Here is a 13,831-nt window from a genome sequence, read left to right as displayed (position 1 = left end):
AAGTTTCAGATTTCTCAGCTCTGTCTTTCTGGTTCTAATTTTAACACTTGGTAGAGGCCTGCCCAATTAAGATAACCAAGAGCATCAAGGACACTTAATGGTGGAAAGGGGTTGTCCCTCAACATCGGCAGGTTTTGGTTGCTTCTCATTCCCCTGTTTCATCCCCTCAAGTCAAAGAAGAGGTCACTTCTTCCACTGTTCTGTCTCCCCAAGTTGATGATTTGAAAGTTCATGTGCAGTAACATTCAAAGCTTTTACCACCCATTGTGTCATGTGCTCCAGACATCTCTTCACTGTTTCAGCCACTTCTTTCTCTGGTGAAGGATGTTTCCAATTTGGGGCTGGGTTTACCTTCCTGTTATTTGTTGAGCAGCTTTTGAATCTCACTGGAGGAAAATCTCCTACCTCTACCTTGAATTATGTCCCTTTACTCAATTCCTTATGGATTCAGAAACCCTCTCCATACTGTTCTGAATAGGAAAACTTTGTCAAGGAATCAGATATCACAAGAAGAAACGGACAGTTTCAAGTCTTCACCCACAGTGTACTAGCTAGTGTGGTTTTGTGTTCTTGTTTCCTGTCTAAAGTTGCTTATAGTTTTCATTCATTTTATTACAAACCATTGGCAAGCAGACTGTGTCTTAGTCTGTTAGTCTTCAGTTGGTTAGCCTTGTTTGTTTGTTTTACGTATCCCATTCATTTTTTCTTGGGTGACAGCTCCCATAGACTCCCTCATTGATCCATCAAAAAAAAATCATAATAAATTGTTGCAGAGTAAATTATAAATAACGCACGATGGCATGAAAATAGAAGACAAATCGTCTAGGGTAGATAAAGAACAATCACATATGTTATGCATGCAAAGTGTAGAAATACAAACAAAGAGAGGCTACAAGACAAGCCTTGCTTAAATCTGTAAGCTTGCTAAAAAAAAAACGGAACTGCAAAGATTAGTCTGAAAAGACAAAGGAGATCCAAACCTTAGCGGCACGGCAAAGGCTTTTCTCGGAAATGTCCACACCAACAATGTGTACTAAATCAGTTTTTTGATCTAAAAGAGCATCAAATAAACTCCCTGATCCACAACCTAAATCGACCTGATAAAAGGGGAATTTATAAACATAAATTACAAAACCACAAGCCAGTGCTAATTGCAGAACAAGCCACTCAACAGAGTACCATACCAAGCACTTTGCATCATTATCTGACAGAAGGCGCAGTGCATACTCCATTCTCTGTTTTGATAAAGGTGGACTAAACAAAGCCTGCTCCATCCTCTCTTCCATGGGTTCAATCAGCCTCAAAAGCTCAACATTGTACTCCAAGTGAGATGCACCTAGAATCCAAAATATCCATCAACCAGAAAGTCCAAATATTGCATAAAATTTTTTTAAAAGAAACAGGAAACGAATACTACCTAAATGGGAAATCTTCCCAGCAATATCACCAGCAGCAGCCAATATCTCATCCTTTGAAGGCAAAGGCATGCAAAAGCATTTAGATTCATTAACAGATATGGAAGCTACACATTCCTCTAACCGTGAAATTACAGCGCCTGTCCCAATTTCGAAATCAAACTCTTCTCTGCATTCCAAGCACTCCCTTGCAGATTCATTTAATAAGTCGACCCTGTAAGAAATGCATGCTGTAGTGCCACTAGTAGGTGGTTTGCCAGAGCTGGGACAACCTGTCTTGAGATGTGTCATCTCATTATAATAATCAAAATCCATTTCATCCTTCTGAAGAAACTTACTATGGGTGGAGAAAGAAGTTTTAGAATTCTCAGAGGAACCTTCATGGGTACTTAATACATTATCAGATATGCACGAGGCAACAATGGGCAAATCACGTGAAGCAGGTTTCTTGTTTAGGCCTCCTGCAAAGACATGATCACTTATCTCTCGAGTAAAATCATCATTTTTCAAGGTCGCAGCCAAAACATTAGCAGCACTAAAATACTTGTGATTCAGAGCTTTTAAGGCAGCACTTTGGATTGCATCAGTCCGGTTTCTATAAAATTGCTCAGAAGCACACTCAATTATCAACTCCCCTGTCTTGGATGATATTTTCACAACACATATGAATCGACCTCTACCCATAAGATCCTTATCTGATTCCACATTCTGGGTCTCGTTTATAGTTCCATTCTTTTCACATTTAGTCCCCTTCACCATCTCAGCCTTCTTCTCTATGCTATTTGAATCCCAGAATTCACTTTGCTTTGTATGTTCTGAATTCTGAACTTTCTCTTTGGAATCCGCCAATGGTGTGTCATCCACAGAAAGAAAGAATTCTGGTTCAGATAAGCAGTAATGGTTACAGCACTCTATTAGAAGACCTCGGGGTAGAGCACCATGCCAACGTGAACGTGTTGTAAAAGTAGTTGGCAACTCTGCCACCAAAACAGAATCTCTTGAGAGCTTGTAATTGCCTCGAGGAGTTCGACTGAGCAAGATCCTGTGGAGTTAGCACAATGACATAAGTCAACATCATCAGAAACCCATCTCTCCTACGATACAAAACAACTCCTCAAATCGTAGAATGAATGAATAGAAATCTTTGCAGTTTTTCTTAGCTTTCTGTGCCATCTGTCCTACGACTCCTACTTTCTCACAAGCAATGACTGAACCTTGATATAATAAGAAATGTTTAGAAGGCAAAAGAATAAACCTACAATGAAGGGAACAATTTATGAGAAATGTTCAGGAAGGCAAAAGAATAAACCTACAATGAAGGGAACAATTTATGAGAAATATTCAGGAAGGCAAAAGAATAAACCAACAATGAAGGGAACAATTAGAGAAATGTTTAGAAAGAAAAAAACGTAAGCCTACAATGAAGGGAATGATTATAACCCTTCTGTGTGTACCATTAGAATGGAAATAACTAAGCCCACAAAAAAGGGAATGATTGTAACAGTATTGTCTGTCAACCACAAAGCATAATTGATCTTCCAGACAGATATCACTGTTCACTTATTGAAATTAAAAAAAAAATCAACAAATGGCAGGCTACCCTACATCACAAAATGCGATTAAATTAACACCATAAAGCAATTATACAGACTATAGGTTGTGTGAACTCCAAATCACATGGATTCCCATATTACTGTCACCATTCTTAACCCCCTAATATGTCAAGGCAAAAACTTCATAGCTCAACCCCCTAATATTTCCATGCTTAAAGATCAAATACCAAACATGTGATAGGCACGAATAAACAACTGACCTGCAGTAGTTGCTAAGGTTGATATTTTCCCATGATAGAGTTCCAAATGACCTCCAAGTGGATCCAACTGCTGCCAGAATTGCATCCCCATGTATTTTTTGGCTTACCAAGCTAGATGCCCTTGTATTAAATTTTGACTGCCTGAGTGGAGCTTCAACACGGATATCACTAATAGAAGAAATTCCATTGAGATCTGTAACTGCAGGTATAGAATCTGGAACAGGAAAGTACAATCTTGATTCTAACGGAGCCTTCTTAAGTATCCTGTAAGAAAAACATGCCAAGCAATGTCAATATATTAGTGAGATCAAATAATTTTTAAGGATAATGTTGAATACAAAAACTCTTCAATATAGCATAATTACCTTGATATTAAAATATGAGAAGAATCTCTCACCCTTAGATGTTGTGCTATCACATCAACAAAATATTCTTGTGGCTCAATCTTCAAAGTCAATGATTCAACTGGCATTTCAGAGGAGCAGGGTATAAAAACGGTTTCCAAAAACAAGCTTTCTGTTCTCTCTCTATATTCGATAGTGCCACCTGTTTTTCCTGAGGACTCTGGTGTCCAGTTTACCAACTTTTCCTTAATTTCAAGTGGAAAAAATTCTTCTTTACCTAACCAAAGGTGATCTAGATGAGAGTCTAGGTGATTGCATGATTTGACAGCCTTTAAAACTATTGCCAAACTCAATGCAGGATCTGTTTCTGCCTTGCTGTCAATTGATTTGCATAAATTAACTATCCTATTATCAAAAGCAGAAAGAACCGCAGCTGGAACCAAGCCATACATCTTGCCTTGCCTTTGTACAGCTGCTTTGAAGTGAGCAATCAAAGGACAGTGTGACTGAATGAGCTTCATCCAAGGAAAGCAAAACAGTCAGAATCCTAAATAGTGAAGTAAAATCACATTAGTTATTACCCTGTCTCAGTAAAAATCAAAACAATCTGCACAAGCACATAATTCATTTCAACAATAAGAAGAACCAGACAGACAAACAGCAGAGAATTGGATTTTAAATATTTGTGCTGTGATCTTTCATGCGTTCATCGATTCAACCAATCAAAAATATAGTCAACATAACAAACAACATTCTATGAAAAACCTGCTCAGAAAATGTGCTACAAAGGCGATCCTTTAAAGCTTGCCATTTTTCCTCTTCGGTATGAGGTTTCTTCACAGTTGCCAGTTGTAATCCTAGCTGCAAAAACGTTTTGATACCATAAACATAAGTATGTTTTGAGTCTATAAATTTTTATAAAAATTTGGCTTCAACTATTTAACCAAAATCATGGCAGCTGCCACATTAGAAAGGAACAACACAACCCAGAATAGGAATGAATTTTAAAGAGGCATTTGCAATCATTTGAAAAACAATTTTTAAGGAATAGAAATCGAAAACCTAGCCCCATTTAATTTACAAAAGTTTCATAATGCACTTGCCATAACCATGCGCATTGTTCCATAGATTCAAGTTCTCAAAAAGCTATTTTAAAACGTGCCATTCACAATGAATCCTAACATACTCTACCACAAGCTAAACCCTGGTTAGTATTTTATCTTATGAAATATAAATGAGAAATCAAATGAAACTCTATTATGAATCTTGATTGATGTTATTTATTCAAAAATACATGAGAGAAAACAAATATACCTAAAATGTTAATTGCAAGAAGCAGTCAAGTGAAACTGATGCAAATAAATACTCATTTCCCAATAAACATGAATGGAGTGAAATAACAGCATCCAGTGCCAGAAGATATAATGTGCAAAGGTTGTTCAAAATGACAGTGTAAACTCTACAATCATAAGTTGGCTTTGAGCTTTTGTTGGTTAATGTTTCTAATGGTTGAAGTCATGTTAGCATGCATGGAATTTTTGGTACAAATGGAAGTGAGAAGGGGTTTGAAAGGTAAGATTTCCAGAAACAAAATTGCATTAGTCAAGAACTTTTTCTAAAGTTCATTATATGTAAAATAAAAAAAATTATATACGTGATGTCCATAAGGCAATGGCCTGCTGGTGTGAGCATGTTACTCTAATAGGGGCAATCCAGATGCTTTTTTCCTCCAAGGAATATATAGTGTTATACCTAGTGTAAGCAATTGTGTACCCTTTGAAGAAATTATAAAGGTTCAATTGCTTTTTAAAATTTACATACACCATAAAATTATGTCACATATACCTACACTGCCACGGTTAAGTTAGATAATAATATATTAGGGCTTGAGGTTTAGGTTTTTCATTATTTTCATTTGGTTTAATTATATCTTTCAAGATTTTATGTTGAGCTTTCTTTCATTTCAAGTTCCTTCTAATACTTTAAGTAACTTTAGATATTTAAAAATGCTCCAAATCAAAGTAAACTATTTCAACCAGAACAAAAAAGCTACGACTGGACCAAATATATTCTAGATTTAACCAGATATGGAAGCCATCGTGAAGAAATCCTGTTCAGATATTATGTAGCTCAAACAACAAAAATGCAAAATAACCCTATCACATGTCACAAACCCAAATCAAAACACACTAATTATGAGGCAAAATGATCCCTTCTTTAATTTTGAGCCTGCTCAAAGGTTTTTTTTTATAAATCTTGTATAACACATGTTAAGCACACCAGTATAGCTCAAACAACAAAAATGCAAGACAAACCTATCACATGTCACACCCCCAAATCAAATACAGCGGCTATGATGCAAAATGACCCCTTCCTTTATTGTGTGCCTGCTCAATGGTTTTGTTACACACCCAAATCAAATACAGCGGCTATGATGAAAAATGATCCCTTCCTTTATTGTGTGCCTCCTCAATGGTTTTGTTATTAATCTTGTCAGAAATAACACATGTAAAACAAACCAATAGTCATGAATGTAAGGTGTCCACCTTTGCAGATAATTCCCTTTCTTTACAAAAGGTAGATACATCCTCACTATAAGGAGGAGATGTAACATGAGAGGATAGAAAAGATTGACGAAATGGTAACAAACACTGCCCAAAAAGAAATGAATGGCATGCCTGAGGTGAGGCAAGAAATTGATGCACGGTTGATTAATCAGTGAGAACTAAAACTACAATAAGAGTCTACGCTATGTGAGGAAACCTTACTAGCATGAAAAATCGGTATTCCTCTTAAGGGATATGGCAGGACTGCACATGGATTACTTTAGAAAGATCTAATGGTGGATTACTTGGAAATTTCCAGCTTGTTTGAGGAATTTATAACACTCAGTGCTTCTAACAGATTGTTTTCATATCAAGACTAAAGTACGTGGATGCGTGTCTATATATGCTTGCACATACATGTGTCTAGGGGGGGGTGTGTGTGCTATACATACAGAAACACATCTTGTATAGCTTCAAGGAACAGTAATAACTAAATTAATCTTACAACAAGGTTACATGGGAGGTCTATTCCAAAAATAAATCAGCAAAACTATTGCCTTCGCTAAAGGAGGTATTGACTAGATATCTTTGTTTTTTACTCCCAGCTTCACCTTCAGTAAAAAATTACAATTCTTTCCTGAACATATTTGACCTACTTAGACCGAGGAGGTGGATCTTAGGCCTTCTATTAAAAGAAGGCTCCTAAATTTCCTTAAAATGTACTGCTGAATAAGTAATTTAAGAGTGAACTGTAGTCCCTGACATTGTTTTAAAGTATTTTTCCCCTTTAAACCTGAGTGACACAATGAGTTCTAATTCTTACAAGTTGCCACTTGTAAAAAAAATAAACAATCTTACTTAAAAAATTCTAAAGCAGCAACATAGAGGTTAAACTGCCAGTCCATCCGCTTTTCAAAGATTCCCCAGAAAAACAAAATCACAGCGTTTCCAAGGAAATGGCATCATAGGGTTTGCATCTAATGATGAGTATCAGAGTCATAAAAACTATAAGGCTGCACCTGACTTGAATCATCAAGCACTCATTCTTTTATGAAAATATTGGTAAAATTTAAGTACATATAATGCAAATGTATGACAGTTTGTCTCTGTTCAATGGCCTAATGCTTCTATAAAGCTGACCTTAAAATGCACCTAAATAAAATTTTTGCATTTATAGTTATATAATATAATTCTCAAAAAAACCCAATGGAAAACCCTATGGCCTCCCCATGTCTAAACAGAATGTTAAGAGTTCAAGAAAATTAGATACCCGTAGGTGTTGGAAAGGCTTAGTGAGCACAAGCCAGTCAACTACCGCGGATCATTGCTAATGTCATCACACATGTGCAGAATAATACAATCCCAAAAATCTATATCACAAAAGACCCTTTTGAGTGTGCGTAGAATAAAATAATTAAGGCAAGGCATGGTATGGCAATTAAGTAAGGACAAGGAACTCAGACATTTGAAGTTCAAAGTTCAAACCTTGTCTAGGGCCAACTTAGCAGCATCTTGCTCGGCATCTTTTTTTTTTATGAAAGGACCTGAAGTCACTGAAAAATCTGGAAGCTCCAAACGGCAAATATATTTATTCTGTCTGGTTTGGGAGACAAGAAGTCTTGGGGTATCCTCTGCAGGCTCAGCTGGAACAATCTCTGTTTTGTAACATGCTTTTTGGCCGTACTTATTGAAAATCGTAGCTTTAGGCGTATTAGTAGACATCTGGATAGAAAATATTGTTAGTTATGAGACATGTCAAAATACGGGTAAAATAATTGCAAATGCATTGAAAAAATAGCAAACAGAAATGAAAGGGATAGGATTGTGCAAATACACTGAAAGAAGCTCTGCAGCAAGAACTTTATCTTACAGATCCAAGTCTAACATGAAAATTTAGGCTTGAACACTGCAAAACGATGATAGCACAGTTAGAAAATAAACTCCATAAATTATAACAACAAAAAACAGAATCCCCATAAATTATAATAACAAAGAACAGAATCCCCGAAAAACTAGGTTACTTCAATTCAAAAATTTGCTTTTCTTTCAGCACGTTTAATCCTATATTATTATTTTTTAAACTATGACCTGCTCTGCAATATGGGTGAATTAAATGGCAATTAAAGGAAAATAAAAATCATTTCCCAAATGAATAAAATCTTTCAATTAGCTCAATACCATGACGTTTTTATATAGTAACCATGATACAAAAGCGAAACAAAAAAACAGTTTCTAATCTTCACAACGTTATCCCTAGTATAAACAATTAGAATATAGCATACCTACAGTCTACAATCAATTCGTGATTGTTTTTTATAGCACATTGTCTTCTAGAACCTAGTTACCCTTTTTACACATTAAAGAATGAAAAACAGCTGAAAAAAATGTCCAGATGAATAAAAACCAGGACAAATAGTTCGATAACAAAGTTTCTTGTCTCACGGTCATGATAAAAAAAAAAAGTAAAACGACCCCGTTTTTAATTCTTGTATATCATACACAGGTAAAAGAATTAGAAAACAGCAACCAGTACACAATTAGCTCGTAACATTCCTTAATAGAAGTTCTGAATTTGGGTATTCTTTTTCCGCTTTTTTGTGTTCCATACAAAATGACTCTGCCCAAATGGATTAAACCTCTAAATTGGTTTGGTAACACTGTGTTTTTCTTTAAAAACTGTGTTGGAAAAGCAAAAACCCCACTATAGATTCTGTAGCGTATGATTCCATGGATGACCATTTAGAATATGGCAAACATGCCCATACCCAAATAACTCAAAATTGTTGTCCAGAGCGCAGGGGCTTGTTGATTTTGGGTGCTCGTTTGCACATAAAATCAATTAAGAGCAAAGGGAAAAACAATGCCCAATCAGATTAAACCTCTCAATTGGGTCAATAATAGAATAATTTTCATTTAGAGACATGATAGAAAACGAAGTCCCCATATCTGGTTCCGAACTGAATGATCCCAAAGAAAAAGAACTAGAGAATGGCACACATACCCACATAAAACAAACTCATGATTGTCATTCAGTTGTTGTTTATGACATTGTCCTTTCCGTCCTGGGTATTCTTCCTGTTTGGAGGATGCAGAATACTTACCCAAATGGTTGTACTCAGTACTCTGAGCACATGTGTTTCAGGTGAGAGCTAAACACGTGAGGCGCAGCTGTTACGGTCAGAAAGCTTAGACAGCCATAAATTAAAGGCAAATGCATATAGCCCTGTCAAAAATGTCTGCTCTGCATATTATTTTTGCTCTACAATCAGAGAAGAAAAATTCAATCAGAGTGAAAAAAAATCTCTGATACTTCAATTCAAGGCCTGATATCCAATCAAAGTATGTGTACTGCAAATGCAAAATAGAAAATTTCGGACACCACCTCTATTTATTGGGGTAACCTTGCTATGAAGTGCTAGTTTTTTGCTCTTGGGCCCCACTGAGTCTCTGGTATGATTGTATGCTAAGTTTGCGCGCCCACTTCTGATTGAGTTTATATTTTTTTAATAGGATGGATAGGAAAATTAAGCAAACCTCTATAAACAAAACTATGTACATAAAAATAGTAATGAATCTGCCACGTGGCTTGTTATTTCACATTATAATGGCGAAAATTTGCATTCCTGTACTCTTTTCCTATGTCTTTGATAGAATAATAAGCTTCCAAGTGGTGTCTCTATGGTGAAATAGGGTTCATGAGTTGGTTCCAGATTTAATTTTATTCCACTCTTAAAAATGATGGCGAACTTAGGAATTATCATTTAACATTTCATATTACATTTATGGGTGTTGAATTGATTTAATAAGTTATTCATATTATAAATAAATAAATAAAATAATTGAAATTGTATTTTTTTAATCTATTTATACATCATTGTAGTAACATCATTAAGGAATATAATTGTATCGTTAGAACAAATATGCATCATCTTAGGCATTTTTGTATGTTTGCATGTTTATAATCATTGATAAAAAGAAAGTGTACATATTCAAATGTAATCATATCCTAAATAGCTCAACCACAAGCGTATAATCTACAAGCAAATCAATAACACCAATAGAGCTCTAGATAAAGTGTCTACAAAATTAAAAAAATCAAATATACCTTCAAGCATATGATAAGCTTAACTCCATTATTCTTCAATCCTTCAAGAGCAAGATGGCATAAAGAAATGGAATATAGTTGATTAATGATGCAAGTATAAGAATGAAGCAATGATAACTAAAATGGATATTAAGTGGTTCTAAGCAATGTGCTAAGTGGGTGGAAAATGGTGGGGAAAAAACCTCTTTTATAGAAACTTCCAAGAGAATCAAGGGCTTAGATTAAGAGGTTAAAAGATGAATTGGTCATGATTAAGATGTTAGAGGAGAATGAATATGATTAAGAGGTTAAAAGGGATGGAAGGATAATATTGAGAGAGTGAATATAATTAAGGTTAATTTGAATGAAGGGATGAGATTAAGAGGCGGCTTGAATTTTAGATTTAGAAAAAGGTGTATAGATTCAATGAATGAGTGACAAGGCTTAAGCTAGACATGTGAAGGGGAGACACTTATAGGAGTTGAGAAAATACAACACCACAGGAGCCTAAAGATCTTCTGCAAGTCGAACAACCTATTACAAGGAGAAGCAATGAAGCAAAATCTGAAGAACATACAAAACACAGAGAATATGCTCAAAAAGAAAGAGCTCAATATTCACAAAAATATGTAATGTGATTCTTACAATGAAAAGAAAGAACTCAACCTTTAATAGGTCAAGAAACCCTAAAAAGGGAAAACCTAGGTTTGCACATAATAATTAATTATATGTACCTAAAGTTAGCTTAAGTGTAAAAGAGATAAAGGGAACTTAAATAATTAAACAAAGAATGTTTAATTAATCAAGTAAATACCCAAATACTCTAACACCCCCTCTTAAGCTAGACTTAGGGAGAAGCTAAAACCTAGAACAACTACTGAAAGCAATAAAGATGGGTCCCGGCAATAAGGCCTGATCAGGTACCCAAATACAACGAAATCTCTATGAACTGGAGAAATAGAGAAAACCACGTGGGAACAAAACTCTACTCCAAAAAGAGATGGAAAAAATATCACTGAAGCATGAAGACCCTGCAAACTCTGTCGAAGAATAACTGTTGATCTAAAGAACATCCACTGAACTAGAACATGACCAGGTAGAGAAGACTGTAATCTGCATGAGTGCCCTCAAATGACACTACTCGAATCAGGAGGCAAACAAGGCAAAACAACTGAAATCGAAGATACAGATGGCATGAGAAACCAAAGCCTGAAGAGCTGATCAATCGAACCACAGAATCATTAAAACCAACAGGATAAACCTCCCCATAATGCGGAAGTGGGAGAGGGATAGGAACACTAAAAAGGACAGCCAAAAACAACTGCATGATGAAGATCCAAGAACATCAAAGGTGCTGAGACACATCATCATGAGGTGAATGTCGTGGAAGGAACACTCACTTGACAAAGGAAGATGGCAAACAAAGGCAAACATCAACCCCCTCATGGCACTTGATCAACAGTGCATGTACAACAAGACACAAGATATGCAAGATTCCAAGTAAACAATTCATGATGGCACTTTATCTCAGTGCGTTTGCATAATTACAAATTACAATGATAAGAAGACTGGAAATAGAAACGAGAATCAAAACAGAGACACCCTACTAAGAAAAGAAATCCCAGGACCTGAAACAACCACGATATCCACCAAAGTGCTGAAAAACAAAAAATTGAAGAAAATATGCATGGAGCAGAATCTGGAAAAAAAAACTCATATTTCTGGAAAGTACACAGAACACGCTTTCCGAAAATATAAAGTTTTTGAAAAACAGAGGTTGGATGCTCATTCTACGTCTCCCGGAGTGCAAAAAAGAAACCTCACTTTGACTGTTGAAAAAAATAGTCAAACAAAAAAATTGGAAAAAATTACCAAACCATGAGGTCGGCCTCGGAACCATCTTTCCGACGCCTATTCGTTCTCGAAAAAATGACTCTGTATGCCCAAGATAGGGCCAAAAAACCAAACCCCCCCTGAAAAAGCCAAAAAAGGGGGTCCGGTTGCTTGTTCGTGGTCCGGTGGCGATGGAGCAGAGCTCCGGTGGCGCACCAGTGGCGGTCGGGCGGAGATCCGGTTGCTGGGTGGCGGTCGGGTGGCGGAGCGGCGGCCGACCGGAAAAAAGGGCCGCGGAGCCGGAGCGGCGACCGGGGACTAAGCGGTGGCCGAGGACTAAGCGGCCGGAGGAACAAGCAGCGGCCAGCGGGGAGCATGCAGCGGCCGACAGGAGCGGACAACGGGGACCGGAAAAGAATGCCGGAAAGGGCCGCCGGCGGGGGCCGCAGAGGCCGGACTAACAGGTCTGACGGGCCTGTCAGTCTGGTACCCTGCGGTACCCCCAAACCCCAAAAAAAATCTTTTCCAAAATTTTTTTTTTTCTTAAAAAGAAACAAACACCTCTTTTTTTTTCAAAAAAATTTTTAAAAGCAAATTTCAGCCTGCATGCCATAAAAAGGCAAATTTTTTATTTTTTTGAAATTTTTTTCTCGACCTGCGTGCCAAGGCCGTACGGCCTGGATCTGAGAAAAATGCTCCCAGAGGCTCAGGAACCAAAATAGGTCAAATTTTATATGACCATAGGGGTTTTCAGGCCTTCTTAGCACGATGGTGAGGTCCGTTTAGGCCCAAAGTGCTCAGAAAAGAAGCTCAAACCCTAGGTACATAAAAAATTTCTAAAACCCCAGATCTGCTTCCAAAGCAAAAATTTTCAAAACAAGAACAGGCAGCTGCAGATCCACGCTCTGATACCATATAGGAGTTGAGAAAATACAACACCATAGGAGCTTGAAGATCTTCTGCAAGCCGAATAACCTGTTACAAGGAGAAGCAATGAAGCAAAATCTGAAGAACATACAAAACACAGAGAATATGCTCAAAAAGAGAGAGCTCAATATTCACAAAAATATGTAATGTGATTCTTACAATGAAAAGAAAGAACTCAACCTTTAATAGGTCAAGAAACCCTAAAAAGAGAAAACCTAGGTTTGCACATAATAATTAATTAAATGTACCTAAAGTTAGCTTAAGTGTAAAAGAGATAAAGGGAACTTAAATAATTAAACAAAGAATGTTTAATTAATCAAGTAAATACCCAAATACTCTAACAACACTTGTCACATGACTACAAATTTAGATTATGATTTGTGTGAACAAGTTGGAGAGCTAGGATTAGATAGAAGAGGATAATGAATCAATTAAATAAATAAAAACATTTATTTAATTAATAGTTGAAAAAGGTGGGATTAGAATAATTAAACTAGAATACCTAAATTTTAAAAAATCTAAGTAAAGTATGCTGAGAGATATCTAATTCAAAAATGTTTAATGTTCAAAAATAATAATAAAGAGTTGATTGTAATGAGATTGATGCAAAATAGTTCAATATATTAATATTGATACTAATGCTAATTCATCATTAACTATAATTCATCTTTAATTCCAATTCTAAACCGAGACTCAACCCTAATTTAACATTGAATCTAACCCTAATTTACATATGATGCTAACCTCATTTAAACCCTAATCTAACATTAACTCTAACCATAATTAATCTCTAACCTTCACTCTATATAAACCTTAACCATAATTTAACCCTAACTCAAATACTTTTCTTATAACCATAATTTTACCTT

General features: G+C 36.2%; 1 protein-coding gene across 4 annotated transcripts in view; it reads right to left on the bottom strand.

Moving 5' to 3' along the window:
- The window catches only part of LOC131041287 (small RNA 2'-O-methyltransferase), a 62,669-nt gene extending 53,035 nt beyond the window's left edge, over positions 1 to 9,634 (bottom strand). Inside the window, exons 1-10 of one of the 4 annotated variants that reach the window (XM_057974325.2) lie at positions 9,501 to 9,634; positions 9,220 to 9,377; positions 7,953 to 8,024; positions 7,604 to 7,840; positions 4,338 to 4,433; positions 3,594 to 4,087; positions 3,229 to 3,492; positions 1,418 to 2,457; positions 1,185 to 1,336; positions 981 to 1,097 (exon numbers count right to left, since the gene is read on the bottom strand). In XM_057974325.2, the coding sequence (XP_057830308.2) occupies positions 981 to 1,097; positions 1,185 to 1,336; positions 1,418 to 2,457; positions 3,229 to 3,492; positions 3,594 to 4,087; positions 4,338 to 4,433; positions 7,604 to 7,840 (2,400 nt within the window). In that variant the 5' untranslated portion in view covers positions 7,953 to 8,024; positions 9,220 to 9,377; positions 9,501 to 9,634. Of the gene's footprint in view, positions 1 to 980; positions 1,098 to 1,184; positions 1,337 to 1,417; positions 2,458 to 3,228; positions 3,493 to 3,593; positions 4,088 to 4,337; positions 4,434 to 7,603; positions 7,841 to 7,952; positions 8,025 to 8,883; positions 9,066 to 9,119 lie in introns of those variants that run through there. The other 3 variants (XM_057974324.2, XM_057974323.2, XM_057974326.2) reach the window with 3 other exon arrangements.
- Between the last annotated feature and the right edge of the window lie 4,197 nt (positions 9,635 to 13,831).

The sequence above is a fragment of the Cryptomeria japonica genome, chromosome 11, assembly GCF_030272615.1.
Source record: "Cryptomeria japonica chromosome 11, Sugi_1.0, whole genome shotgun sequence".
NCBI lineage: Eukaryota > Viridiplantae > Streptophyta > Pinopsida > Cupressales > Cupressaceae > Cryptomeria > Cryptomeria japonica.
This window is presented reverse-complemented; position numbering and strand designations above follow the sequence as displayed.